The following is a 27,404-nucleotide window of genomic DNA, read 5'->3' as shown; positions in this document are numbered from 1 at the left end:
CCCCCGCTGTGGGCTCTGGTGCAGCTCTTGGCGAGCCAGCCTTAAGGTACAGGGCCTGCTGTTGGGAAGACTGGAGCCCTTGGTGGGAGGGATGCTGGTGGCTGCAGGGGGAGCCCACCAGGGGTTTGTGTTTGTTCTGCTGGAGGATAGGTCATGTTTACATGAGCTAGGAGACGCGCTTGGTTTCACGGCTGGGCTTACGCAGTAAGAAGAACACCCAGGTGTCCACACCCCGAACACCCTGGCCCAGGGCAGCCTGAGGACTGTCTGCCCGACACCCACCCCCGTGTACGGGGCAGGCTGAGGTCTTTGGGGGGCGTCCAGGGGCCAGATTCCCATGTACAGAGGCCTCCTCAGCACCCGGCCCAGGGCAAAGGTTTGACCTCTATTGGTGGCAGCCGGGATGCTACTGAGGCTCGAGGCCCAGCTGACAAGTCACAGCAGGGCCTCCGGGAAGGGGTAGGCACAGAGCGTGGACACATCTAACATAATGCGTAAAACAACACGCGTTTCTTTGAGAGAACGAAGCCTGAGGCCACGTGTAGAGCAGAAGGTGCGCGTTGGTTTCCTGATGCTGTGCACAGCCAGCTCTCCTGGCCGCGGGCGTCACCGCCCCCCTCTGTCCCCACAGACAGTACTACTGGTATGATGAGCGGGGCAAGAAGGTGAAGTGCACGGCCCCCCAGTACGTCGACTTTGTCATGAGCTCCGTGCAGAAGCTGGTGACCGACGAGGACGTGTTCCCCACAAAATACGGTGCGTGGCCCCTCCCACCCCAGGCTCTGGGACCTGCGGCCTCCACTACCCCGCCTCCCCCCATGGCCAGGCCCTCGAGGTCCCCTTGCCGGGGAGGGGGGGCTTGCAGCTGTCGAGCAGCACCCCCAGCTGTGTACAGCCCTGAGCAGGCCCGGCGGGGTCCCAGACCCATCCTGAGCTGCCCAGGGCAGCACCTGGCCGACAGGAGGTGCCCGTCTCCCGGGTCCCCCCTCCTCTGCGGCCCAGGCCACAGAGGGCGCCCCGGGCGCCTGTCCCGGCTTTAGGCCATGCGCGGCGGGGTCGCGGGCCCCTCGTCACAGAGGCACCCAGTACAGCTCGGTGAGCAGCCACCCTCGCGGCCCCGCCCCGGGTGCTGGGTCACTCAGGTGTTGCGGTGGGCGGCTCCGTGAGGGCTGCGGGGTCGGGGGGCGGCGCCGTGGGGCCAGGGCGGGCTGACGGCCCCCTCCCCGCAGGCCGCGAGTTCCCCAGCTCCTTCGAGTCCCTGGTGAAGAAGATCTGCAAGTACCTGTTCCACGTGCTGGCGCACATCTACTCGTCGCACTTCAAGGAGACCCTGGCGCTCGAGCTGCACGGACACTTGAACACGCTCTACGTGCATTTCATCCTCTTTGCCCGCGAGTTCAACCTGCTCGACCCCAAAGAGACGGCGGTCATGGACGACCTGACGGAGGTGCTGTGCGGCGGCGGCGGCGGCGGCGGCGGGGGCCGCGGGGGCGGGGACGGGGCGGGCGGGGCGGCGGGCGCACAGAACCACGTGAAGGAGAGGTGAGCCCGGCCGCCCGCGTGCGGAGAGGCGGCGCGCGGAGTGTGGGCGCGGGCGCTCTGTGCCGCCGGCACCGAGAACTTTGGGACTCCGCTCGTCTGCTCAGCAGACACTTAGGGACCGCCCCCGTCCAAGTCCCCTTCTGTGGGTCCGTCTCTCCCGGTCTTCTGCGCCTGCCCCGCCACCTGGCTCGGCCTCCGGGGAGACACGCGACAGGCGGGGCTCCTTCCCCCGAGGTGGGGACCGCAGGCTTCGCTTCCACCGTGTTTCGTCTTGGTTAGGGCTGGGGGTGGCCTTCTCCTCCTCTCTCCCGCTTGGTCTGGACCTCGGCTGTTGGTGGCTCAGGGCGGGTGGGGAGGGGGAGGCTGCAGCGCACCGAGCTGCGGCCCTGTCTCCCTGCGCTGCCCCCGCTGCCCAGGAGGGGCCCCCTGGGCTGCCCGGCTCGGATCCCGGTGCCCTGGCGGGCGGCTTGTGCGGAGACGCGGTCGGGGGCAGGGGGAGAGCCTGGCTTCCCTGTGCGGGTGTAATAAAAAGACTTCTCTCAGGTCAGCGCCTGCGTGTGTCCTCAGCGTCTCGGTGCCCTCTGGTCTGGCCACACACCCCTCTCCTCTGCCCTTCCCCGCCCCTCTGCGCCCCTGGGGCAGCGCCCTCCCCTGCAGCCCGGGCGGTGGAGCCCTCTCGCTGACCAAGGCTGTGCTGGCCAGGGGCAGGTGCCACCCTTCTTGCAGGGGCCGACCACAGGCCCCCCTGCTGAACGTGTCTGCGGGGGACGGGGGCTGTGCTTTGTGTCTCGAGTCTCCAGGGGCCCTTGACCACTCACTCCCTGTGCTGTGCCCTCTCCACGCAGGCGGCAGGGACCCTAGAGGGTGGGCTGGAGTCGGCTGGGGGTGCTTCCCAGGCAGCCCGCCCGTCCCAGGGGCTCTGCTGCAGGGACCACCTCTGGACAGGGCAGCACTGCCTGAGGGGTGGGCATAGGGAGAGCTCGAGAGAGGGGTGTGTGCTGCAGCGCAGGCTGGGCAGGGTGGCCGTGGCACGAACAACCCTGGAGCTTGTCCAGCCCCCTGTGGGCAGAGGTGAGGGGCTTCTGTGGGGGCCCTGTCCCCCGACCCTGCACCTGGCATCTTCTGCCTGTTCTACCATCGTAGTTTGGAAGTAGATAACTTTCCTAGGTCCACAGGCTCAACATGGAAAGGAATTTTGTGCTAGGGTGGATCATACTCGAAGTTTCACTTTTACCTGATTCAGATGATTTAGATGAGATTTGGGGTTTGACTTGAAACCATAATGGGTTGAGACTTCTGGAGACCTCAGGAACGGGGGGTGTTTTACACGTGAGGTAGATGTGGGACTTGCTAGAGGGCAGTCTGCGGTAAGCAGACTAATGCGCACCTCCCCCCGCCAAAAGAAAGAGAGTCCACAGCCTAATGCCTGGAAACTCAACATGTTACCTTCCATAGCGAAGGGGGAGTAAAGCTGCAGGTGGAAGTAAGGTTGCTAATGAGCTGAACTTGAGATGGAGAGATTATCTGGGCCCAGTGTAATCACAAGATTCCTCAAAACTGGGAGGGGGCAGAAGAGGGAGAAGCAGAGAGATGGCAGGGTGAGAAGGGCTCATCTGATGTTGCTGGCTTTGAAGACCGAGGAAGGGGCTGCGAGCCAGGGGTGCAGGCGGCCTCAAGAAGCTGGAAAAGACAAGGAAATGGATTTCCCCAGGGCCTCCAGAAGGAACGCAGCCCTGCCAGCACCTTGATTGTAGCCAGTGAGACCCAGTTCTCGGCGTCCAGATCTTAAGATGGCACATTTGTGTGGTTTTAAGCCACTTGGTTTTTGGTTAACTTGTTACAGCAGCAGTAGGAGACTCATACATCTGTGAGCCGGGCCATGGAACTCTCACAGGGTCATTCTGAGGGCCCACAGAGATGATCCACTCCACCCAGGGCCTGACTCCAAGGATGAGTGTGACAGACGGCAGTGCTTGGGCTTGTGACTAACAGCATAGACCCCGCAATCCCACCTGAGGCCCCGAGGCCGGCACTTGGCTCCCCTCCCTCGTGTGTGTCCGTCTCTGCTGCCCTCCTCCTCCGCAGACGTCCGTCCCTGCCTGGAGCTCACACAGGTTTTCTCTCCTCCTGGTCCCGGCCACTGTCTGCTCCGTGCCAGAAGCCCCACCCCTCTCTGAGTCACACCGAGGACCTGGGCTGGTGGTGGGGAGCGGCGGGGGCCCAGGAAAGGCGAAGTGTGACGGGGGAGTGGAGTGGACTTGGTGGCCGGGGGTGAGGGCAGGAGGAGTGGGCACTGAAGCCCGGGGAGAGGGGAGGGCAGGATGAGGCCAGCCCACCTCCAGCAGCGCGCTCCCTGGAGCAGCCTCGTGACGCCAGGAATCGCTCCATCTCACGGCCGAGGAGCCTGGGGCCCCTGCCCCACCTGTCCACTGAGAGCATGGACAGAGTCTAGGGCGGGCTCCTGGCAGAGCAGAATGAGGCTGGGCCGCTGCTCACACATCCCCTCCCTCGTGTGTGCCCCTGCCCACTCTGCCTCTGCTGCCCGGGAGCACTCAGAGCCCCTGTGGGGACACGGGTCAGACTGTCTCCCCCACCCCCATCCATGATTGCTTTGGCGAGCACACCACGTTGTTTGTTCACCAGGAACCCAGCTCCCAGGCCAGTCGGGCTGGCTACCTGAGAGTGGGGCCTGAGAAGTCATCCTCTCACCAGCTGCTGGACCCACCACATATCCCTTTTTGTTTTTCACAAGCACCCATTTACGTTTCTACTTCATAGAAAATGGCGTGAGGACCATTCGGCTTAATGCTCAGCGTGAAGTGCTCAGAGGTATCTGGCACGTAGCGAGTCCTCGTGTGTTGGGTTTTATTTTCTATTTTAGTAAATATGTGACACTAACAGTTTTTGAGCCTGCTTTGGTTCAGAAGTGGGATCGCAGGGAAGCGGCCCCTTCCCGCTAAAGGAGTGCGGTGGTGGGCATACGGAAAGCTGGCCGTCTGCTGGGTGTTCTGTGGTATTTCCTTCTGGGTACTCCATCGTGTGCCCGCTAAGGCTGACACATCAGACTGCAAACGTTGAGAGGGCCAAGTGGGAGAAGAGGAGGCCCGTGTGTGTCAGCTGCTCTCTCAGTAAGGCACATGCAGAAGCACAGGTCAGGGAACCCTGGTGGCTTGGCCAGGAGCCACATAACCACGTTCCCTGGCGAGACGTAGCAACCGAACCCCCTCCTCCAACTTGGCTTTTAAGCTAAAGTTAATGGGACACCATGCAGCCCAGAGACAGCAACAGGACCTGGCCCCAGAGTACCTTCTGAGGCCTCCCTCAAAGGGGCTGGGCAAAAGAGGGCCGCAGCTCCATGTCAGCAGACCCTCATTCGTGTCCTTCCAGCAGAGCTCCCGAGCTCACAACTAAGCCAGTGAAGCGTGGCACGCTCCTGGCGCCCTCCAGCAAGGGGGTGTAGGAGGCAAGAGCGCGAACTCTTTAGGGCTGATCTGTCCACCCTCAGGGATGGATGGCAAGGTTGGAAACAGTTTGTCACGTGGGGCTGGGAGGCTGCTACCGGCATCTAGTAGGTAGAGGCCATGGATGACGCTGACATTCTGCCACGGGCAGGACGGTCCCCACCACAGAGAACCACGCAGCCCCAAGGTCGGTAGTGCTGCGGTGGTGTAGACGGCTGGGTGCAGAGTGGCCAGGCCACACCTGACCCCCTCCACACGTGAGAGGCTGGGGGAGGCTTCCGAGAGCGTTGTGGTCTCTACCGGGACCCCCCGTCGGGCTGCTGCTCGTCCCTCCTCAGGGCTGCGTGGTGACTGCCAGGTGCTGCCCTCGAGACGTGCGGCTGGGTGGTCCGTGGCACTCGGGAGGCTGCACCTGTCCTTCACGCCGCAGCGGCAGAGGGGGTGGCTCCCTGGTGCGTGGTCATGGTGCCTCCGTCCCTGGCTGGCGGGCATGGTGGGCACGGCTGGGACCACACTGCCCTGCCAGCCGCCGTCTCCAGGGCCTGCCCGCCAGCCTTGGCTCATCACTTGCAGGGCTGGGCCACGCTCCCCATCTGCCTCTTCCCATGGAAGGAGTGGAGAGAAGGTTCATCCTCCAGGAAGAAGCCCAGGTGCTGGTCTCGGGCTGAGGTCTCGGGGTGGCAGCAGAGCTGCAGTGGCCGGGCAGGGGGCCGTACTCGCCAGGCACCCCATCCCCAGCAGAGCTCCGTGTCAGCCTCTGGTGGTGCTTCCCTGTGCTGCTTCCCACCTGGCCCAGCCCGTGTGATGCCCGCGCAGACCCGCGGCACAGGGCCCGTCCTCTGGCTGGGGCGGAAGTAGCACGCGCACACCTGGCAGGGGCGGTCCCAGGTGGTCCCACATCCCCGCCCGCCCGCCCGCATGGAGACCGGCGTGGGTGTCTTTGCTGAAGGAATTTATTGTTCGGAACTAACGCTGCTCACAGTTACTTGACAGGGGATACACGGGGTGGGGCTTGTCCGTTCCCGTGGCGTCTGTGTGTGTCCCGAGTACGAAAGAGGAAGGCTAGCGAGAGGTATTGCTTTCTGGGCCTCCGCTTGTGCCGCGGCTTTTGCTGTTAGAGGCGTTTCATTTTGTGTTGGGTATTGAAATCCCAGCCTGCGGCAGGGGCCAGTGGGGCAGAAGCATTAAAATCTATGCACGACGGGCGGGGCGGGCGGGCGGGCGGGCGGGGCGCCAGATGCGAAGTGGGCTTGCCCCAGCGAGGGCGCAGCCACACGTGCCTCACGGCCCCTCCGGGGACAGAGGGCGCGCTGCCGAGGGCGCCGCTGCCGTTCTCTGTCCTTTGTTGCTTTTTGTTTTGTTTTGTTTTGAACTTTTTTTGTCATTTTAGTAAAAAAAAAAACCCTGCAGTGGCCCTGCCATCTTGCATGTGGTGTATAGGCGGCCGGCTCGGGCCTTCCTCCCGCCCCGCACTCGGACACAAAACCAAGATGGCCCCCAGCCCGGGCCTGGCGGAGGGGCCCTGGCCGTGCCCGGCCCCCATAGGACTGGAGTCGCTTCTCCACGATAACGGCACAGAACCGGGGACGGAGCGAACCGTGCCGTTCTCTAAATATATTTATATGCATGTGTATAGTAAGAACCGGACTCAAAGCCTAGCCCTGCCCCGTGGTCCCCCCCGCCAACACCCTTCTCCAAAAACAACCAAGAAAAAAAGTTTATAAAAATATCTTGCAGGAATTCTTTAAAGTTTACAGTAGCTTGCCGGCGCTGCATCGGCCGGCTGCCCCCGCGGCCCCGGCACCCCGACCGCTCTGTCCACGGGGCACCTTGGCCCAGACCCCACCCTGCCCAAGACACACACACAGACAGACGGCAGGACGGCGCTGCTGCTGCCCCTTCCCTGAACGGAGAAGTAAAGAAACTCAATAAGTTAAAACAGCAAGTAAATAATACTGATCTCGGCCTGCCCTCGGGCGGGCGGGTGGGCAGGTGGGCAGGTGCTGCGGGGCCCCCGGGGTTTCTTTCCACCTGCAGCCCCCGGGGAGCTGGGGGGGTGGGATGCGGCGAGGCAGGTGGGCGGCGCTGAGGTGCATGGACGTGGACGAGGAGGGAGCAGCAGGGAGGGGACGTGCTGAGGAGAGGCCGTGCCGGCCGGGCCAGACGGCTGCTTCACCCCCTTGGGCCTGCCCCGGAGGCTGGCCGGACCCGCCGGGGGCACTGGTCACCGCGCGTCCAGTCGGGTGGGCCCGAGGCGGCCTCCCGTCGGGGCCGGGTCCTCCTCCCCGTGGCCATGCGGAGCTGAAACTGGGCAGAGCTGGCGGGCGGGCAGGGCCTCACTGCCCAGTGGGCGGCAGCAGCAGGAGAGGAGAGAGGGCAGGTCCACGGCAGCTGCCTTCGGTCAGCCGGTATCCGGTGCAGAGCACGGAGGACGGCCTCGTGGAGATGACATGTTAACTTTTCGGGATAATTCCTGGTATCAGAGCGGAAACAGTGGCGTTGTCAGAGACAGGCAGGGAGAGAGACAGCGAGAGAAAGAGAGAGCGGGCGCGGGTGGCCCAGCCGCGGCTGTGGCCCCCGGTGCCCCCTTTCCTTTCCTCCCCGGCTTCACAACAGTCTAGACGGACAGACGGGCGCAGCCCCGGGTCCACACCGGGCGGGCGGCGGGCAGGCGAGCGGGCGGCGAGGCGGCCTGGGGGCCACTGTCGGGGCCGTGCAGGGGGAGGGGGCTATGTGTCTAAGGCTGCTCTCGGCGGGCGGCGGGCGGCCCCGTCCTGGCCGTGTCCTTGCCCGCTGGGTACTCGGCGTCCCCTCCAGGGCCGGGGCCAGCGGCCGCGGAGTCCCCGAGTGGGCCGTGGGCACTCCGCTTGGCGGGCGTGCTGGGGGCCTGGGCCGCCTGCCCGTTCTTCTCGTCTGAAAAAAGTTGTTTAATTACGTCAAAGAAGTTACTCAATGGGCTGCCTGGGTGCACAGAACAGAAGACAAAAGAAAAAAAGAAAAGAGAGAAAAGGAGGGAGGGAGGGAGGGAGGGAAGAGAGAGAACAACAGACGAATGAACAATGAACGAAAGGCCCGTGAGGGGGTCCGAGCGGGTGAGCGGGGCCGCGGCAGCAAGCAGGGCAGGCGGCCGGTGGGGGCTCGAGGCCTCTGGGCTGCGGGGCGGAAGCTGGGGCCAGTGGGCACCTTCCTCCCTCGCCAGGCCTCCCAAAGGACCGGCCCTCCCTCCACCTGAGCCTCGGCCTCCGTCAGCCCCGCAGCCTGGCCAGCGGGCCGGCCCAGCTCTGGAGACAGACGCGTAAAGGCCGGGGCCGAGCAGGACCCTGGGGCTGGCGGCCGGGGAGGCTGGAGCCAGCAGGCCTGCCACACTCCTCCCAGGAGGCCTGGAGCCCGGCCCCCAGCCAGCCCGGGTGGCACAGCGTGGACACAGAGGTCAGCAGTGGACAGACGGACGGATGGGTGGGTGGACAGGCATGGAGCTGGGGTGTAGGGGGGCTGGGCAGGCAGCCACAGTGGGGGCCCTGGTCCCAGAGGGCATGTCTGGAGGGCAAGAAGGGCGGGGCAGAAGCGGGGCCCCGCCCCACCCGGGGGCCTGTGCTCACGGTCCAGATGCGCGACTGGGGTCACCTCAGTTCTATCTCCTAAACCTGGCCCCCACCTGAGCAGGAACGGGCAGGGCCCTCTCCCCGCCAGCTGCGGCAGGGCGAGCGGCCGGCGCACCTGCGGCCAGGCAGCTCAGGGCCTGGGCAGGAGCCGCTCCCCGCCCCCCCTCCAGTGGGCAGAGAGGGCGTGACGCCAGTCTCCGGCCCAAGGCCTAGGGGCCACCCTGACCCCCGGCCAGGGCCCAGACGTGGGAGCCTTGCTGGCCTTGGGGCTTGGGCACCCTTTCCTGCTGAGCCTTGGGGTCCCTCCGTGGCCTGCCCTGATCCTAGGGCCGGGCCTGTGCCCGCCCTGGAGGGTGACCGAGGCTGCCTGTGGCAGGGGCTGGGGGGCTGGGCACGGCTGGGCGCCGTGGGGGCCAGCGAGGCCACGTGCGCATGTCCGGGCCCCTCGTGTACACAGGGATCCCAGGACAGCCCCGGGGGGTGGCGGGGCAGCACCCAGCCAGGAGCAGGCTGCAGGGGGTGCAGGGTGAGCGGTGGGGGTGACAGGCTGGGGGGGCCCAGGTGAGCGTGAGGGGTTCTTACCACATTTGGAAAGCCTCCCCGTCATCATTTCCATACAGTTAGTGGTGTCTGGAGCACAGAACGGAGAGAGGGGGAGGGAGACGTGTGAAAAAGGCTTCCGGCTCAGACCTCAAGCCGGTGCTGCCTGCAGCCTCGGCCAGGCCCTGGGGGAGGGGGCGGAGCCTGGAGTGGGGTGGAGGGGCTGTGGCCAAGGGGTGGGGCTCAGGTGGGTAGAGCCTGGAGTGGGCGGCTCAGAGAGGAGGGGCTCAGCAGAGGGCCAGCCTGGAGTGGGGCCCCTCTCCTGGGCAGTGGAGCGTCCTGCCTGGCCCGCCCTCCCTTCTGCCCTCTGGGCCCAGGACACACGCCTCGGAGCCGAGAGGGCCAGGTCCCCGGCTGCGGTCTACGCTGCCACCTCCGTGTCCTCACCCTGGCTCTCTGTGGCTCACGTGGCCGCAAGGCTCCCATTCGCCCCTCGACTCACGGTGGCACACCCTCTCCCGCTCTCTGCGGGGCTTGGCCGTGTTAGGGCTGGGGGTAGGGAAGGCAGCAGAGCCTGGGGTGGAGGGCGGCTGCCTCCCGGCCCTCACTGGGGCCTCCCCTCCCTGGGCTGGGTGGGGGCCCTATTGGAGTGGCCACCAGATCTCTTGGCCTGGTGCCCGAGGGGCCCCCGCTTCTGCCCCCTCCTCCAGTGGCTCTAGGACTGAGCTTGCTGGGCCAGAGTGTCCAGTATGGGGGGAGGGTGTTGGGAAGGGCTGACCCCTCGGGGAGGCCTGGGGACGGGGCCAAGGGATGGGCTGGGGTCCCGGAGTGGGCTCCCCAGGCCCAGGGCTCCCTGAAGGAAGGCAGGGGAGATGGGCTTGGCCCAGGGCAGGCACCCAACAGTCTCCAGGGACGTGGGTTTGGGCCCAGGGCTAAAACGGGGATGGGGCCCTGCAGAAGGACCGTGTCCGCCCTGCTTACTGCTGGGCCTGGGACCTAGAGCAGGGCACGTTCGCCGACAGACAGAATGGTATCCCTTAGGGTGGGACTCTGCCTGGCCAGGAGCAAAGAGGGACCGTGGCGCTGGGCGGGGTGGGTGCAGGCACGGCTGTCCCCTGGGCGGCACACCAGGCCCCTTGCTTGCCTCCCTGAACAAGCTCTGTCCTTCCCCAGCCTCGGTTTCCCCCTCTGAGCACTGCTCTGCTCCGACGTGGAGGCCTTAAAGGCACCGGCCCCCGGGCCAGCCTGGCTCCCAGGGCCAGGGTGTCGGGGCTCCTCCAGCCCCAACCCACCAATAGGGCAGTGAGGCACACGCTGGGGGGAGAAAAGGGGGGCAGGTGAAACACAGACGATGGAATGAGGATGGCAGGGGCGGGTGGACAGTGGGGCAGGTCTGGCCTCTAGGACCCTACACAGAAGCACAGACGGCTGGCCACAGGGGGCTCTGAGAGGTGGGGCTGGGCTGGACCCTGTGCTCCCCAGACCCCACACCCCGACACAGGCCTCGTGGTGAGCTGCCAGCTCCCGCTGAGCGCACGCGCGCCGCTCGCCCTCCCTAACAGCTCATGCACATGCCCCCGGGGCTCACCCGCACCCACAGGGCTGCAGCCACTCCCCGCCAGGTGCCGAGCGGCACAGACCCTCAGGCTCCCGGGCCCCTGGCACCTGCAGGCCTGGGCAGCCCCATTCCTGTGTGGCCCCCTCTAGGCCCAGCTGGGGAGCCCCTGCTTTGACTGGACCTCAGGGCCCCTGTGTCCTGCCCGCCACGGGGAGGGTGGGTGGCGGACAGCCCCTCACATGCCAGCCAGTGTGGGCACCAGGCCCACAGCCCTGGAGAGTGCTACGTGGGGGACCCCTTGAGGGCGGCAGGGCTCCCGGCAGCACCTTGGTCACTGCTCTGCCGGAGCCTGCTCTCGCTGGCCTGGGGCCGGGCTGCCCCTGTGTCCAGCCGTTCGGCTGGGTGCTGGGCCTGCGGGGCCTGTCCAGGGCCGGGAGGTGGCCGCTGGACACATGGGTGGGCACAGGGTGCCTCCTCGGGGCCAGTCTGGCTCTCGCAGAGGACCTGCCCGCAGCCCCTCCCTGCCCCAGCGGCGGGGCTGGACACCTTACCTGCCAGCGTCAGAGGCTACTCTCGTAGCTGGTGGCCACCTTCTGGCCCTTAAGCCCAGCACCCCAGCTTAGTCCCGGAGCTGGCGGGGGGGGGTCTACAGTGGACAAGAGGCGCCTTTCAGTGTGGCGTGCTGGGCCTACCCCCCTGGTGTGCAGAGACGGCCGGCCACTGTGCCGGGAGGGCCCTGCTCCCGGGGGTGCACGCGGAGGGGCCACACCCCATCGCCAGCCCTCAGGGCGGCCCGAGCTGAGCCCCCCCCTCACCTGACAAGTGCTGGGCAGAAGGCTGCTCATGTGTGCTCAGCAGCTGGGTCTGAATGGTCTCCACGACCCTCTTGAAGCGGCGGCTCGGGCCTGGGGGGGGGGTGGGGGGGGGTGGGTGAGGCGGGGGCAGGGCTGGCCCGGAGCCCCGCCCCCGGGAGCCCCGCCCTCGGCCTCCGCCAGCAGCTCACCTGACAGGAGCGTGAACGTGACGGAGTAGACGCCGTTCTCCTTCTGCGCCGCCCCGCCCTCGGTGTAGGTGATGTCCACCTGGAACTTGACGGGCTTCTGGAACACCGCCGGGCCCCCCGTCGCCTTGTGCTCGGCCCGGAAGCTCGTCTGGGAGATGACGCTGTGGCTGAGGCTGGGGATCTGCGGGCAGGGGGTGGCGTGAGCGAGGAACCCCCAGAGGGCAGGGAGCCGGCCGCCGCCCGAGGCCCCAGCAGCACTGGCTCCCCAGGAGCCTCAGCGAGACGGAGCTGCGCACGGGTCGCAGATGGATCGCGACACGGCAGCAGAGAGCAGGGCTCTGAGGGGCGGGCGGGGAGGCCCCGCAAGCGGCAGCGAAGCCTGGGGCTAGAGCCCATGCCCCGAATTGAGACAGAGCCCCCGGGGTTAAGGCCCCTGGCACCGCTGACAACAGCGCCCGCCGCTCTGCTGGCTCCGGGGTCCGCGGCCCTGGGCGCAGGCGAGGGGCCTCTGCGTGACTGGGCTGCGCAGCGGCCAGGGAAATGTCCGGCGAAACAAACCCAGGAGGCGGTCTCGCCTCAGAGGGATCGCCCCCAGGACAGGGCTCTGTTGCTTGGGAGAGCACGGTGCTGGCTCGCCGGTTAGAAGGGGCTGAGTTCACATCACGGGGGAAATCTTGGTGTCCCAGGAGAGGCCTGGGGGGCTCCAGGGAAGGCCCAGACCCGGGGCCCGGAGGAGAAGAGGCTGCAGTGGCGGGGTTGGGGGGATTCAGCAGGGCCAGGGTGCCCACACCCGGCACAAGGCCGAAGTCCCCACCTGGTGCTGAGCTCTCCCGTTCCTGGAGACCTCTGGGAGGAGTGCCAAGCTGGCCCCCAAGCCCTAAGGGAAACTTCGCTGCGCCCAGGGAGGCAGGGTGGCCAAGTGTGTGGGAGGGGCTGAGGCGGCCACCCCAGCAGGCCCCGCCCATACCAAGGCAGGGTCCCGGGCTTAGGCCGTGGGGATGCCGAGGGACCCCTAACCTGTGATCCCGGGGGGCCCGGCACAAGGCAGGCCCCACGCAGGGCAGGGCGGGTGAGGCCTCCTGACACGAGTGACTGTGGAAGACACTCTTCAGGGCTTTCTGCCCCACGCGCCCAAAGATCCCAGCAAAGACGGATGGAAACCCACCCAAGGCCCAAGCACAGCCCACCTCAAAAGCCTCCAGTGGGAGGCGAGGGGCTGCAGGAGGCCGGCAGCACGTGGGAGTGGGCAGGGGCACACAGGACACGGAGCCAGCCCTCCAGGACTGTTCTTGAGGCCGTAGGCGCATCCACCAGACCCAGCAGAGGCCCCCCACCCCGTGTCGAGGCCTCAAGTTCCCTCCTCAGAGCTGCCTCGCAGCCGCCCATGCTTCACCCCCGTCTCAGCGAGGTGCCCCCCCGAGGCCCGCCCCACCCCGGGCCTGTGCACAGCCCGCCTCCCGGCCACAGTGTGCCTGCTGCCCTGGCCCTGCCCAGGCGGGGCCCCAGGGGCAGCGGCCGCGCGGCGCAAGGCTCACCGACAGGAAGGCGTGGACGATGTCGGCTTTGATGGAGCTCAGCGGCTTGTCCTTGATGACCGCGAAGACCTGTTCCTCCTTCTCCAGGCTGATGAAGTTCCCAAACCAGGACCTTTTGGCGAGCCTGGGGGCGGGGCGGAGGGCTGGGCAGGTCAGGGTACGCCGGCCGAGCCCCGAGCCCCCCCTCTGGGCTGCGGGCCAGCTTGCTGTCCCAGCCAGACCCTGCCCTGGCCCCGACTCCCCGCCCTGACCCGCCCTCCTGACCCTGACCACCCTCTGCCCTGCCCTGACCCTCACCCGACAGCCCTGATGCTAATCGCAGAGCCCTCAGCCTCGCACCTCACCCCAACCACCCCTGCCTGCTCGGGCCTGGGCTGCGCCCACCGGAACCCCACCAGGAAAGAAAGGAGGGTGGGGGTAGGGTGTCCTGTCCTTGAGCCCACCTGACCCCCACCCTTGCTCCTCTCTGTTGAAGCCACCATGTTTCAGGGTAACTCGCTAAGCCGCAATCCTGCAGCTTCCTGGAGAAAAGTGCCCCGCCTGGGGCTAGGTGGGGGGCAGGCCAGGGACCCCTGCACAGGTATGTACAGGAGAGACAGGGGTGACATGGCGCAGAGGGCCGGGGCTGGGGGCCCCGGGTGCTACCTGCCCCTCCCCGTGGCGGACCACCCTCTGTCCTTGGGGACTGGTAGCCCCCTGGCCATCTGCAGCCCCGCTGCCCCAGCCCAGGTCACTCTGGAACCCAGTGGTCACTTCGACCCCTGGGGGCCCAGCCGCTGTACGGGGCAGGGCAGGGGCCAGCCCAGGGGTCCCGAGGCTGGCAGGGCCCTCCCGCACGAGACTCCTCATCTCACGGGCATCACGTGTACGCCTCCCTGCCCTCTACGCCATCATCCTCCGGTCTCGTCACTCTGCCCTGCTTCTGGGGCCCCCCTTCTCTGCGGCGGGGCCCTGCCCTACGGCGCACACCAGTGTGGGGGAGACCCCTTGCCGGCCCCACCATCCTGCCTCCGGGGTTCAGCCTGTGCGGGCCCCTCCCTCGTGTGGACGAGGCCCGGGACTTGCTCCTGACCAGGAGAACGGGGAGTGGGGGAAGGTGACTGGGGTCGCGTGCGACCTCAGTCTCTAAAAGGCTGGACTTCCATCTGGCGAGCGGGTCTCCACCTCTTTTTGACGACGGACGCGGCGGGGACGGACGGATGTGACAGCGAGGCCCACGTGGCCAGGAGCCTGAATTCTGCCCGTGACCCCACGAGCTCGGTGGAGGATTCTGCCCCAGCTGGGCCTTGAGACGAGCACCGCTGGCCAACACCCTGAAGCAGGGCCCGGCCGGGCCGTGCACAGGGCCTGACCCCAAGCCACGTGCCTTTGGGAGCGACTGCTGACTGTTGCTCTCACCCAGGCAGCTGTAGTGCGGAGACGGCGAGGGCCCCGCTGGCAGATGCGCCCAGCTTAGGCTGGGCCGGGGCCAGGGCCGGCCCGGTGTCTTGCCCCGGCGGCGCTGGCAGCGTGAGCCGCGGGGTCTAAGGCGCGGCTGCTGTTTCCTGCCGTGCACCTTCCCTTTTCCTGCCCGTTTCCAGAGCCGGCTCTCCAGCCCGTGGCGATGTGGCGGCAGCAGGCAGCTTGCCGACAGAGGCCGTCCGCTCCTGCGGCTGGAGCCGGCCCCAGAGACCTGACGGAGGCAGAGCCGCGGGGACACACATCCTTCCCGACGCCACGCCGTACTTGGTGGCCACCTTCGCCTCCTTCCCCACATCCTGCCGTCTCTGTGGCTGCTGGCGTGCTCAGAGCTCTGGGGTGCAGGCCACCCACGCTGCTCACCCCAGCACCGCACTGGGGCCTGAGCCCAGGACGTGGGCCAGGAGGCGGCTCTGAAGCCCGCGGCGAGCGCTTCTGCCCCTCCTCCCTCGATGAAGAGACAGAGCAACAGAAAGTCTCCGTGTTGTACTTTGGTGTCTGGTTCGCAAGCAGCCTGGATGAGCCGGGAAGGCCTGTGACAGTTAATAAGTCTGGGCGTCAACTGGGCCCATTTGGTAAAGGTTGGGTGTGCTTCTTGAGAGCAACTTTGAGACGTGGTGACGAGCAGACTCTGGACGTGGCGGGCCTTGGAAGGTCCCGAGAGCAAAGGCTGAGGCTCCTGGAGGGGAAGGGATTCTCAGCACTGAGACGGAGAAGCCGCCCTGATTCCCGCCTGCGAAGCCTACAGTCCCCAGGCTCGCCAGCCCCACGGGCCGGTTCTGGAACACGCGGACGCACACGCTCCACTGACACGAGGCTGCTGGCCGCTGGTGGAGGGGACGTCTCAGGGCGGGCAAACACGTCCTTGGGAGGAGTGGGTGCTGGGGGTGCAGCGGCCCCCCAGGGCCACCCATCTGCTCCTTCCCGTCAGCCACGTGCACCGGGTGGCGACGCTGGCCGGGGCCCTCAGGAGGGGGACGAGGCCTCCAGGACTCGTAGAATGGGCAGGGGAGGCTGCAGGCCACCTGCACGGTGGTGTCAGCTGCTCTGGGTGGCTTTGTTTTTTGAGTTTTCTGATAAACCTTACAATTCTGTTACAAACGTGGTTGCAAGAGCTTCTGATGACAACAGGAAACCGTGACCGAAGGGAGACAAACGGTGGGATCACGGAGATCTCGAAACCCCACACTTCAGGCTGGCTGCCCTTCAGCTGCACCCCCGCCCGCTCCTGCTGTGTCCACAGGCCCCATGCGGGGTCACGGCGACAGGGTAACGGCAGCTTCTCCTGCCGGGCCGAAGGCTGCCGGTGAGGTCACGACAGGGCGCTGCCCTGTGTCCACTCCGCACTTCACGTTCACATGAGGTGGTGGGGAGCAAAGGCTGGCGCCTCTCTGGGGTCTTCACCCCAGACACACGGGACTCCCGTCCAGACATCTGGCTGGGCTGCAGCACTGCCCCGCTGTCGCCTCAAGGCCCTGCTTCCTGCCCTCGCAGGACGGTGAGCCGGGGGCTCGATGTGTCCTGACCTTGGCCAAGGCCACCCTGCCCTGGACACGGTTCCCGCCGGCCGCCCCTCCTCACCTCCTCCCTGAGACCCTCCATCCCTACGAGCTGCCAGGTGTCCGGCCACACTCCGGGCTGGGCTCACCCTGGGAAGCCCCAGTCAGCACTGCCCAGCGCCCCTCCCTGGTGGAGGCCCCCCCGCAGGCACCGCACCCTTGGTCACCAAGGGCTGGGGGCCGACACGCTCCCCCATGTGGAGGCCGGGGCTCTCAGCAGGTGTGGACAGTCACCCTGAGGCATGGCTGTGCTCTCCCCTGCCACCCCCAGTCCCAGGCACCCCCAGGCTGTGGCTTCTGAGCACATCTGGGAAGAGCAGCTCCCTCACCGCCCAGGCCCTGACTCCTGGCCTGGCATTCGAGGTGGAGACACAGAGACCCCAGCGCTGAGGGGCCCCAAAGCCCTCAGTGGATCCCCCGGCCTGACACATGGGAGGGTCCGTCACAGACCCCCATGCACTAAGAAGGCGGCGACAGGTCACACTTGACCTCGGGCAGGGCCACTTACTCTGGGGACGACTCCGGGGTCAGGTTGGACATCTCCTCGGGCGTCGGAACTGCACACGGGAAGGACAGGGAGAGTGTGGTGACCACTCCACCCTTCCCCCGCCAGGGCGCCTGCGCCGCGGGTGGGGTCTCGGGAGCCACGGCACTGTCTCCAGGGCCCACAGGCACAGGTCAGCTCCCGGCTCCTGCCTGCCGCGGCCGCAGGAGCCTCGGGTCACAGGGAGCTGTCCTGCCTTCTGGTGCTGAAACCGGGCCTCACCGCCTCTGGCCTCCAACCAGCCCTGCTCTCCCGGGATAGATGGTACCGCCCGTCGACCGCGCTGGCTGGCTGGTGGGGCCTGGTGGCCTGGAGGTACCAGTTGACCCTCGAAACCCAGCACACAGGGGCAGGCTGCCTACCACTGCCCCAGCCCCGTGGGCTTCCTCACCACACCCACCCGTGCCCGCCCACTGGCCCGCTCTCCTCTGTGGGGCTCAGGCAGCCCGGCCTGAACAGGCCCCTGGGCCAAGGGGTAACAATGGAGGCAAGAGGAGTCCCAAGGCTGCACCCGCCGGGCAGGCATCCCTGCACTGCGGGGTCCTTGACACAGTGGGCAGGCCTGGGGACACGTGGACACTGGGGGTACCTCTCGCCAGCGCCTTCAGGAGGGGGAGGGGAAGACCCTCTGAAGCCGGCCCCTGCCTGCCCCGCTCGCCAGGACGGGCAGTGCTCCTCGGGGCCCCCGCCACCAGCCCCCCCAAGCCCCGCCCACCCCGCGTGTCCCGCCACACTCACCTTGCAGTTTCCGGCGGTGGAAGCGGGGTGACCCCAGGAAGCTGTTCTTGATGGAGTTGAGCCGTGTCCTCCAGGGCACCCCTCCCACGCTGGGGCTGGACGGTGGCGTGGGGTTGGGCGTGCCGGCCGGGCTCTCCTTGGGCGTGTGCACAGGCGTCCCCTTGGGGGTAGGGAGGGGACTGCCCCTCGGAGAGGGGTGAGGGGTCACCTGTATGGTGGGGACAGATTTGGGGTTGGCTTCAGTCCCGGCGGGTGGGAGCCGGGCAGGGGCCGGCAGGGTGGGTGAGCCCGGGGTCAGGGCCAGCTGGGGGCTGAGGCCTCCCGCAACAAGGGGCCGGGCCTGGGTGCCCGCCGGGAGCGGGTTGGACTTGGTGCCCTGCAGCGGCTTGTCGGTCAGCTTGGCCTTGCTCGGCAAGGTCTGGGTCTTGGGGTTGGGCCGCGGGGCGGCCTGTGGAGGGAGGACGTGTCCGGGCCGCGCGGCGCTCCGGCCAGCTTCGGGCTCCACGGAGGTGGCCGGGGGGCAGGCCACAAAGGGGAGCTCGGGGGGCGGGGGCGGCAAGACAAACTTTCTAACAGGCTACAGGGCAGCGCCGAGGGCGGGAGGGAGAGCGCACGGGCCCCCAAGAGCCAAGCGGCCCCAGCGCGTGCCCCGCCCGCCCCGCATGCACACACAGCACCCGGGGACCCCAAGGCAGGACCAGCGGGGGCAGGCAGGCGGGGGGGGGGAGCGTTCGCCACAAAAGAAAAGAACACACGAGAAAACAAACAAAACAAAACAAAAAACGTGCAGTTAGCGAAGGCAGCCGGAGCCCACAGAGCAGCAGCTGCCACCACGCGGGCGGCCCCAGCAGCAGGCGGGGTTGGGGGCCCACCGAGCCGCCCCCCACCCGGGGGCACGCTGGCGGCGGAGCTGGGGCGGGTTCACTTACCCGGGGGCTGCTGAGTGGGCTGGTGGAGAGGCCTGAGGAAGCGCCGCTGATGGACCTAGACCTGGGGACACAGGTGCAGAGGGCGGCTCAGACCAGGAAGGGGCCTCCGGCTCTCGGCTCCTCTCTCCCCTCAGGTGGACCCTCCAGGAGGCCTGGAGCCCTGGTTGAGAGCCCCGAGGCTGCCCCAGTCTGCGGCACACCTGGTCGTGCCTGGGGCTGTCCTGCTGTCCCCACCCCGCCTCTCACCAGGCCCAGGAGAGCCCACCGCCCCTTGGGGGCCCCATCAGAGCCCCAGTGGTGCAGCTGGAGACCGTGGGACTCCTTTTCCCCCACGCAGAAGGTGTCCTGTGTCCAAGGCCCGAGGCCCCAGGTCCAGGATGGCACGGAGGAGCCCTCGGCAAGGATCTCTCGGGGCCCAGGGTGAGAGGACACAGGGCTTCCCGTGAGCCGATGCCAGCCCCGGTGCCCTGAGGCAGCCCAGCTGAACCCCGAGGCTGAGCTGTCACAGGCCCCGAGTCCTGCACTCCGCCCGGCGTCTCACACCCTGCCGTTTGGGCCACCAGCTGGCACCAGCCCAGCCCCTCCAGGCCCACGGCCCTCCCCTTGCTCACACCACAAACACCTGGGACGGGCGTCAGCAGGGACGCGGACTCGGTCCACCCCGGCCCCATCTGGCCTGCAGACCTGGCCTGGGCCTGGCCAGAGAGAGGCCACCGGCCCAGCGTGCCCAGCGGAGACACGCATGTAGCCGCCGCCCCCTCAGGGCAGGAACTGGACACCTCTCGGGGCAGGGCCAGGCCTGCGGGGCCTCGCTTCACCACCCCGCGTGGCCTCGGGGGAAAGGAAACGCCCGCTCACCCCTGGGCGCCGGCACCTGCCATCCTTAGAGCAAGGAAACCGGAGGGGTCGAGGCAGCCACGGGAAAGAAGAGGACAGAAAAGAGTGAAGGGCGTCCACACCGCCCACCCACCAGCCCGGCCACACTGCCCACACCGCAGCTGGCCCCTGGGCCTCGGGCCGGAGCTGAGCCCACGCTGGCCGGTCCCCCAGCACCTGTGGGCCGGGGCCCCATGGCGATGACCCTCCGACTCCCACCCCGCTAGCTGACACAGCCCGGAGCCGGGGGGCAGCGCTGACCCTCCTCTCAGCACCCCCGACCCAGCCTGCCCGAGTCCAGGACTGCACTCAGAGCCGGGCCCGAAGCTTCCCGATGCTGAGAACAGGGCCGGGGGGCTGGTCGGTGGCAGCTGGCACCCACCCCAGCGGCCACAAGCCAGCCGTGAGCTTGCCGCTCGGCACAAGGAGAGCGGAGCAGCAGCAGCGGGAGAGAGAAGGGAGCCGCGTGCACGCCCTCCTGTCTAACCAGGCGGTCCCTGGAAACTGAACTGAGGAAGGACGGCGCCAGCACGAGAGCAGCCAGGGCGCGGAGCAGAGCGGGCGAGGCGCAGGCAGGTGCGGGGGGAGGCAGAGGGGGCCCGGGGGCGAGCGAGGTCCCGCCACTGTCACCGCCGGGCAGGAGGCCCTGCAGGGGCGGGGCTGGGGCTCTGGAAGGCCAGACCCTGTGCTGAGACCCCTGGGACCGGCACACCTCCTGCCCCTTCCTAAGGAGCCTGCAGCCGCCTGGGGCTGCCACGTCTACTCTGGCCCTTGCGGGATATGGGCCAGCGTGGGCTGGGGGAGGGGAGCTTAACGAGGGCCACGGAGGCCCACTGACCACAGGGCAAGGGCCGGCCGGAAGGGACCTCACAGCCTGCAGCCCAGGGGCCCAGGGCAGGCAGAGTCTCTGGGTCTCCCGGCCCCTCTTGGGGCCGGCCATGGGCCTCGTCCCAGCAGCCCCGCTCCTCGTTCTGGGCCTCAGTCTAGCCTGACCCGGGCCCTTCCCCGGCTCGCTGGAAGGTTCCCTTGCCAAAGAGGAGAGGGCCAGATGCACCTCAGGCCCAGCCCTGCCACCAGGCCCGCCGCTGTCTTTGGGACTGGGGGGCGGGGGATGGGTGGGCAGGGTGTATACCTGTCTTCTTTGCTGAATTGGGGGTGGGCTTCAGCGATATCCAGGCTTTTACTGAACATTGCTTTACTACAGCGGGAACAAAGCGAGAAAAGAGAGTTACTGACGCAGCCCCAGCAGGCGGTCCAGGAGGCCAGACCTCCACACGGCTCCGAGCTGGGCACCACCCACCTGGCCCCAGGCCAGGGCGCACAGACGTGAGGGGCGGGGTCAGGCAGGAGAGCACCAGGGCCACAGCACACCCGGCCCGGGTGACGTGCCTGGCAGGGTGGCCTGGCCGGGCCTTGGAGGATGCCTAGCACTGCCGCCAGCCCCAGGACCCCTCCAGCCCCAGCGGGTGTGGCCTGTTGTGGTAACAAGTGGCCAAGCCAGAGAGGAGGCAGAGCCTGAGAAGCAGCAGCGGGTGGGGAAAGCGCCAGGGCAAGGACGGCTCGCAGCTGAGCCCACCCCACCCCTCCCCGGGCACCCCCGGCCCCCGAGGCGCCCAGGCCGGGAAGGCAAAGCAGAAGCCGCGACGGGGGGCCTCCCACGCCCAGCCCCTGCCCCTGTGCCTGCGCCTGCCCAGGCGGCTGCGGTGTGCGGGGCGTGGGTGGCTGGTGCCGGGAGCGCTGGCGAGCCTTCAAGCTGCCCTGCAGGTGTTGGACCGGAAGCCAGGACAAGGCTCGGGAAAGGTGGGCTGGGGAGAGGTGACCTCTCGCCCGGGCCGCTGGAGGGAGAGGTGCACCCCCAGCGAGCGGGACACAAGGCACGATCAGGGCAGGACCACGGCCAGCAGAGACCTTCCCGCTGCTCGTCCCCCCACCCAGTGCACGAGCCCGCGGCGGGTGGGCCACGCGGCCTGGAGGCCTGGAAGGAAGCCCCGGAGGCCAGGAGCCCAGGTCAGAGGCCGAGCCAGCCTGCTTCCCCGGGGAGGGCCTGGCACCACCACGGGGCTGTGGCCTGTGAGCTGGGCAGCCAGTTGAATCCTGACGGTGGGGCCCAGTAGCCCTGCGGGTCCTCGGAGGCCTGGCCCAAGGGGCCGTCCCCAGATGGCTGAAGCCCCTGCCTGGGCAGGAAAGCTTGGTCTCGCCCAGCCAGCCCCGAGTCGGCAGAGGCTCTGCAGGACCTGGGTGCCCTTCCTTCCTCCAGGGGGCACTCTGTTTGCACAGCCCAGACCTGCTCCTCACCCACCGCCCTGCCCCCGAATTCCACGTCCCTGGGCCCTGCACTGCCACAGGTGACCCAGACGTGGGCTCAGCGTCCATCGGGGATATGCCTGCTGGGCTGCAGCTCTGAGCACAGCTTCATCTCTGAGCAGCCGGCTCAGCCCCCTGAAGTCCAGCTCCGCTAAGCTCAGCTTAGATCTCAGTTTAATCCACTCCAGCCCAGCCCAGCCCGGTCCGGTCCAGGATGGCCTGACCCAGCCCAGTTTAACCCAGGCCAACAAAGCAAAGCCCTGCCCAGCTCAGCCCAGCCCAGCCCAGTGTACTCCAGTCCAGCTCAGCTCAGCCAGTCCAGCCCAGCTCAGTCCAGCCCAGCCCAGCCCAGAGTTCAGCCCAGATCAACCTACTTCAGCTCAGTCCGGCCCAGCCCAGATCTGCCCTGCCCAGGGCAGTCTAGCCCAGCTCAGCTCAGTGCAGCCAGTGCAGCCCATGCAGCCCAGCCCCGGGGCCGGGGGCGCAGAGAAGAGCCAGGCCAGGCCCAGCACAGCCCGTGAGGGGCCCCGTCGCTGACTGGGCCGGGGCACCAGGAGGCAGAGCGCTGGGCCCTCCCAGAAGGCACGCACCTCTGGCCGTGCTGGGCCATCTCGATGGCCCGCCGCGCAGGCACCGGGGAGCCGCCATCCGTCACGCTCAGCACCTCCATGGACTTGCGCTCAGGCCGCCGCTTGCCGTGCCGGTTCAGCATTGGGGAGTCCACGCGCTTCCGGGGAGGGTCTGCGTGCAGATGGGGGTCAGGGCCGGGCAGCCTGGAGGGGGCAGCGTGGGCCGGGCCACCCGGGGACCTCATACCTATCTCGTTCCTGGGCGGCAGGTCCTCGTCCTCGTGGCTCGGATACCTTTCTTTCCGGTCCAGGAGGAGGAAGTAAATCATCTTCTCCTGGTTCTCCCTGCAGCGGGCGAGAGGCGCCAGGAAGGGTGGATGGGGGTTCCTGGGGGGCGGTGTTCCCACCCACAGACTCCACCAGGCCCCGCCCCGGCGCGGCTCCCAGACGCACTCCTCGGACAGCAGGTCCTGCAGCAGCTTGTTCCGGTCCCGGAAGCAGCCCAGCGAGTGCATGCTGTCTAGCACGTCGGGGTCGATGTCCTCCAGGCTGGGCAGCGAGCGGATCTGCACCTTGCGGGGGATGGGCTGCTCCGGCTCGGGCTCGTTCTTGCCTCCTCTGTGGGTGACAGGGCACCGCCACCACCAGTCACTCACCTCTGGCCCAGCCCGAGGCTCCTCCGCCCCCCCCCCTTCCTGGGGCCCCGAATCCTGCTGCCTTCCCTGTGCCCAGCCCCTGCACACTCCTGCATCCTGCACGTGCCCAGCGCAGGCCGGGTGGCCCGAGGCTGGAGGCAAGCCTGCGCCGGGCCCCCCGCCCCCTCCGCCCCCCGCCTTCCCTAGCAGGCCCTCTAGGCCACAGCGCAGGCAAAGCAGGCGAGGAGGGGAGGAAAAGCTACTTACATATACCAAATGTGTTTCTGAATGTGCTCTAGCTACAAGGAAAGAGAAACAGGGAGTCAGTACGAGGACGGCGCAGAGGCCACGTTAGCAGGCCGTGAAGGAGCAAGGAGGTGGGGGCCTGAGAGTGGGGAGCGCCGGAGCATGGGGGAGGGGAGGAGGGACGGAGGAGGACCCGGGGGTAGGGAGAGCCTGGAGGCGGGGGAGGGGTGGGGGGACCATGGAGAGGGGGGGGAGCACGGGGCTCCAGGCCAGCACCCCTGACCCTGCCTATGTCAAGTGGAAGAGAAAACGCCACCCTAGAGAAAGCAGAGAGCTGGGGAGAGTGGAGGCTGCAGGCACGGCGGAGGGAGTGGGTGGCGGGTGGGAAGCAGGAGCCCCCGGGGCTCAGGGCGGGAGGCCTGAGGGAGGACAGCAGGGGGAAGCAGCCAGGGCTCAGCCCACCCGTGCGGGAGGCGCTGGGTGCAGGTGTCAGCAGGAGGCTGGGGCTACCCCGCCCTCCACCCTGACTAGGGGGGCTTGCTTGGGGAGGGCGGCCTCTTGCGCAGTCCTGCTGCCCCTTCCCCGAGGGACCTGACATCCTGGCACGAACCGAGCCCAGAGGAGGCCAGAGACGGCTGGCTGGGGCTTCCCTCAGACCCCGGCCACCCCCTGGCCACTGGCGTCGGTCATGAGGAACTATTCGCGCGTACAGGGCAGGCCCCGGACGGCCGGAGTGGCTCCGCGCTCCTGGACCGCGCTCGCGCGCGGACGGCCCTGCGCACGTTCACGCCGGGCGCACGCCCGCGGCCCCCGCCCCGCGCCCGTGCGCCCAGGTGCGAGCTCTGGGGGAGGAGGGACGCACCGTGAGGCGCCGCGTGGCGTCCACCTCGATCATGCCGCGCAGCAGGCTCTGGCAGTCGGGCGGGATGAAGTGCGGCATGTGGAACACGCCCCGCTTCACCTTCTCCAGCAGCTGCCGCAGGTTGTCGTCGTCGAAGGGCAGCGCCCCCTGCCGGCGGGACCGGGTCACCGCGGGGGCGGACCGACGGCGGGCCGGGATGGGGGCGGGGCGGGGGCGGGGGCGAGGGCGGGGAGAGCCTCACCACAAGCAGGGCGAACAGAATCACGCCGCAGCTCCACACGTCTGCCTTGCGGCCATCGTACTTCTCCCCCTGTGGACGGCACTGGGGTTGGTGCGGGCGCAGGGCCGGGGTCTTTCCGGGGATCGAGAGGCCCAAGGGGAGCATCTGGGAGGAGCTGGCCCCGTGGGCGGCGCCAAGGACAGGAGGCCAGGCCCCGGCCTGGGGGTCCACGATCTCCGGGGCAGGGAGGCCCCCTAGGCGGGACAGGGACCAGGATGGGGGCGCGTGGTGGGTTGGCTACTTACCCGGATCACCTCCGGGCAGGCATAGTGGGGGGACCTGGAGGCAAAGGCAGCAGTCAGGGCAGGAGACTCAGTACCCACCGCGCACCCAGCCGTCCCGCCCCCTGCGCTTCTGGACCGGCCCCAGGACCGCAGCAGGTGGAGACGGAGGGAGGGGCCCTCCCCGCTCCGCCCCCACCGCAAACTCTGCCTGGGACGGATGCCCCACTGTGGGACCCTCAGGCCCACCAGGAGGCCCCAGGGCTTCGGTGCTGATTCCCTCACAACCTAATCTCCCTGCCTGCTCCTGGGGGAGGCCCAGGCCTGGGACCCAGGGGCCTACCTGCCCTGCCCAAGGAGACGGTCACCAGAGGCTGGACCGTGAGGCACCCCCATGAGAGTGCTTGCAGCCAGGAAGCTGGCACGCCAGCCTCACTCCCAAGCACGGCAGGGAGCTCCCAGGGCAAGACCGGCCTTTCCGAGCCTGGCCACAGAGCCGAGGGATGTAATGGGCCAGGCGGGTCGCCTGCAGCCCCTCACTGCACCGGGGAGACGGTGCCAGGAGCAGAGCCGGGGCCCTGCCTCCAGCCCAGGCTGTGGGGTGCTGGGGGGCCCTGGGGCTGCGGGGCCACCTGGCTGGGCAGCCGCGGGGCCAGGCTGTGGGCGGGGCAGCAGCCCCTGGCCTATGGAGAAGCGGCAGCCGGTCCGGGGCTCAGCTCACCCGCAGCTCGTCTCCAGCAGGCTGTCGCCAACCTGCAGCGACGCCATCCCGAAGTCCGCGATCCGGATGTTATTCTTCTCGTCCAGCAGAAGGTTTTCTGGTTTCAGATCCCTGTGGCTGGGAAGGAAGGCGGGATTGAGGCTGACAGGGGTGGGAGCTGCCGCCCCTCCCGAAACCCCGCCCTCACAACATGAGGCCAATGGCAGCGCTGCCTGGTGATGTCACCAGCAGCCAATCGGAAGTCTCCTACGGGGCAGACGGCTTCAAGGTGGCAGGATAGAAGGACAGGGACTCTGCCAGCAAGGGGCAAGTTCTGCTTTGCTCCCTGAGGTCGCGTTCCCCTTCGCTGCTCCCACCACCACACCTACTCTGGGCCGAGGCCAACCTGGAGCCCCCAGACCGAGGGTGCCCTGACCCCAGGACCCCTGAAAAAACCAAGGAGACTTGGGTGGGCACCTGGCAGAAAGCTTTCTGATGCCCCTGGGCTGGGGGGCCAGTAGAGGATACACTGCCTGATCCAGGGGGAACGGGGGGAGTGCAAGAGTGGGGGGAGGCACACCTGCAGGGACGGGGGCTAGCTGGTGGGGGACAGGGCACCTGGAGGGGCGGGGGACGCACCATATGGAGTGACTGTGGCAGAAGTCTAGCGCAGAGATGATCTGCCGGAAGAACTTTCTAGCCTCTTTGGGGGTCAGCCTCCCCTTCTTGACAAGGTAGTCGAAGAGCTCCCCACCAGACACGTGTTCTAGCACCAGGTATCTGCGGGGGACGGGTGGGCGTCGGGTGGGCGCACCCAGCCAGGGCACCGCGGCCCAGAGGCGGTGGGCCACCACCCCATCCCGGCGCCATCCTCCACCACGTCCCGGCACTGGGCACCCTCAGCGGGTGGGGTCCCCGCCCGCCTCCAGGGAAGCAGGTCCAGAGGAGCAGGGCCACACTGGGCCCCAAGGCGAGAGGGGCACTGCAGTTGCTGACCTTCTTGCGAGCCTGAGGCTTGGCCCTTCCAGGCCCTCCCTGGCCACCCCGGGCTGGGCTCCCAGAGGAGCGGGGGGACACACAGACACTCAGGCCCTCAGGGAGCCCTGGCCAGCAGGGCAGACCACAAAAAGGCATGGGTGGGGGACAGGGCACAGCTGGTCTCGGAAGATAGGGGGCGGGTGTGGGACGAGGGACTGGGTGGGTGTGGCCGGGAGGCAGGTGGTGAACGCCCCCAGCTTGGCTCACGGCTGGGGTGATGCCGGAGGGTAGGGGTGAGCTGCCGGAGGCGTGGGCTTCCCATGGCGCCCCAGGTTCCATGGGGACCCCACGCCCCTCTGCGGTGAGCAGTGGGCTGTGTCCAAGCTGAGCCTCCCTGGAGTGGAATCTGAGGGGCTGGTTTCTAGGGGTGGGCGGGGGGGTGGTCCAAGACACGTGGACATGGATGCCTGCGGGCCTCAGGGGAGCTGGGCCTGGAGGGCTGAGCACAGGCCCCGAGGAGCCCCTGGTGGGAGCCAGGGAGGGGTGGTTCTGGTGGGCTGCGGTGGCTTGGGGAGGGGAGGTGGGTGACAGGGGACGTGCGGGACCAGGGCTGGTGAGGATGAGGGTGTGGGCCTCGGGGGGCTGTATCAGGAGCTGGTCTTGCAGGAATGGAGGGGCTGGAGCGGGCGGGGGGGCAGCCTGTCTGCAGAGAGGAGGGGTTGGGGGGAGGAAACGGCTGGAGACACAGGATGGGGACACTGGGTGGGGTTCGAGCAGAGGCGGGGCCAGTCCCAGGGGACCTGCCCTGCTCCTGAGCGGGAAGCCACAGCACAGGCCCAGCGGTGCCCCAACCTCAGGTGCCCCAGAGGTCCCCTGCCCGCTCCCCTGCCTCCAGGCTCCCTGGGCCGCCTTGGGACCCCCGGGAGGGCTGGGCCCACCAGCACCAAGGCCGGCCGCTGTCCACCATGCTCCCGGCATCCTGTCACCCCGCCTCTGCTCAGCTGCGCCCCCGCCTGGCCTGCTGTCTGGGCCCCTCCCTGCTTCCTGCCCCTCCTGGGGGCCTCTCCCCCTGCCTGGCACCCCCACAAGTGTCTGAACAGAAGGAGGCAGTGTGACCGGTCTCCTGTGTGCAGAGGTGGGCAAGGCCTGCCCAGCACCCACCCATACCCCAAACTCATGGATGTCATCAAGACACTGCCAGGTGGGTCCCCACGTGGGCCTGTGGCCCTCACGGGGTCCCGATGGCGGCTTCAGCTCAGCAGTG

General features: G+C 68.0%; 2 protein-coding genes across 21 annotated transcripts in view; one reads left to right on the top strand and one right to left on the bottom strand.

Annotated features, from left to right (window-relative positions):
* MOB2 (MOB kinase activator 2) overlaps positions 1-2,084 on the top strand; it is a 49,898-nt gene extending 47,814 nt beyond the window's left edge. For all 3 annotated transcript variants that reach the window (XM_067747880.1, XM_067747879.1, XM_067747881.1), the window contains exons 4-5: positions 632-756; positions 1,230-2,084. In XM_067747880.1, coding sequence (XP_067603981.1) covers positions 632-756; positions 1,230-1,546 — 442 coding nt within the window. In that variant the 3' untranslated portion in view covers positions 1,547-2,084. The remainder of the gene's footprint in view (positions 1-631; positions 757-1,229) is intronic.
* Positions 2,085-5,938: 3,854 nt separating this feature from the next.
* BRSK2 (BR serine/threonine kinase 2) overlaps positions 5,939-27,404 on the bottom strand; it is a 64,300-nt gene continuing 42,834 nt past the window's right edge. For 3 of the 18 annotated variants that reach the window (XM_067747863.1, XM_067747872.1, XM_067747869.1), the window contains exons 4-22: positions 25,802-25,942; positions 25,184-25,300; positions 24,487-24,520; positions 24,203-24,271; positions 23,962-24,108; positions 23,121-23,152; positions 22,672-22,836; positions 22,466-22,563; positions 22,240-22,390; positions 20,478-20,543; positions 19,328-19,351; positions 18,470-18,530; positions 17,541-17,748; positions 16,767-16,815; positions 13,242-13,365; positions 11,707-11,887; positions 11,519-11,608; positions 9,188-9,235; positions 5,939-7,964 (exon numbers count right to left, since the gene is read on the bottom strand). In XM_067747863.1, the coding sequence (XP_067603964.1) occupies positions 7,741-7,964; positions 9,188-9,235; positions 11,519-11,608; positions 11,707-11,887; positions 13,242-13,365; positions 16,767-16,815; positions 17,541-17,748; positions 18,470-18,530; positions 19,328-19,351; positions 20,478-20,543; positions 22,240-22,390; positions 22,466-22,563; positions 22,672-22,836; positions 23,121-23,152; positions 23,962-24,108; positions 24,203-24,271; positions 24,487-24,520; positions 25,184-25,300; positions 25,802-25,942 (2,029 nt within the window). In that variant the 3' untranslated portion in view covers positions 5,939-7,740. Of the gene's footprint in view, positions 7,965-9,187; positions 9,236-11,254; positions 11,350-11,518; positions 11,609-11,706; positions 11,888-13,241; positions 13,366-16,766; positions 16,816-17,540; positions 17,749-18,469; positions 18,531-19,327; positions 19,352-20,477; positions 20,544-22,239; positions 22,391-22,465; positions 22,564-22,671; positions 22,837-23,120; positions 23,153-23,961; positions 24,109-24,202; positions 24,272-24,486; positions 24,521-25,183; positions 25,301-25,801; positions 25,943-27,404 lie in introns of all 18 variants that reach the window. The other 15 variants (XR_010945867.1, XR_010945868.1, XR_010945869.1 and 12 more) reach the window with 15 other exon arrangements.

Source organism: Pseudorca crassidens, chromosome 9, assembly GCF_039906515.1.
Source record: "Pseudorca crassidens isolate mPseCra1 chromosome 9, mPseCra1.hap1, whole genome shotgun sequence".
NCBI lineage: Eukaryota > Metazoa > Chordata > Mammalia > Artiodactyla > Delphinidae > Pseudorca > Pseudorca crassidens.
This window is presented reverse-complemented; position numbering and strand designations above follow the sequence as displayed.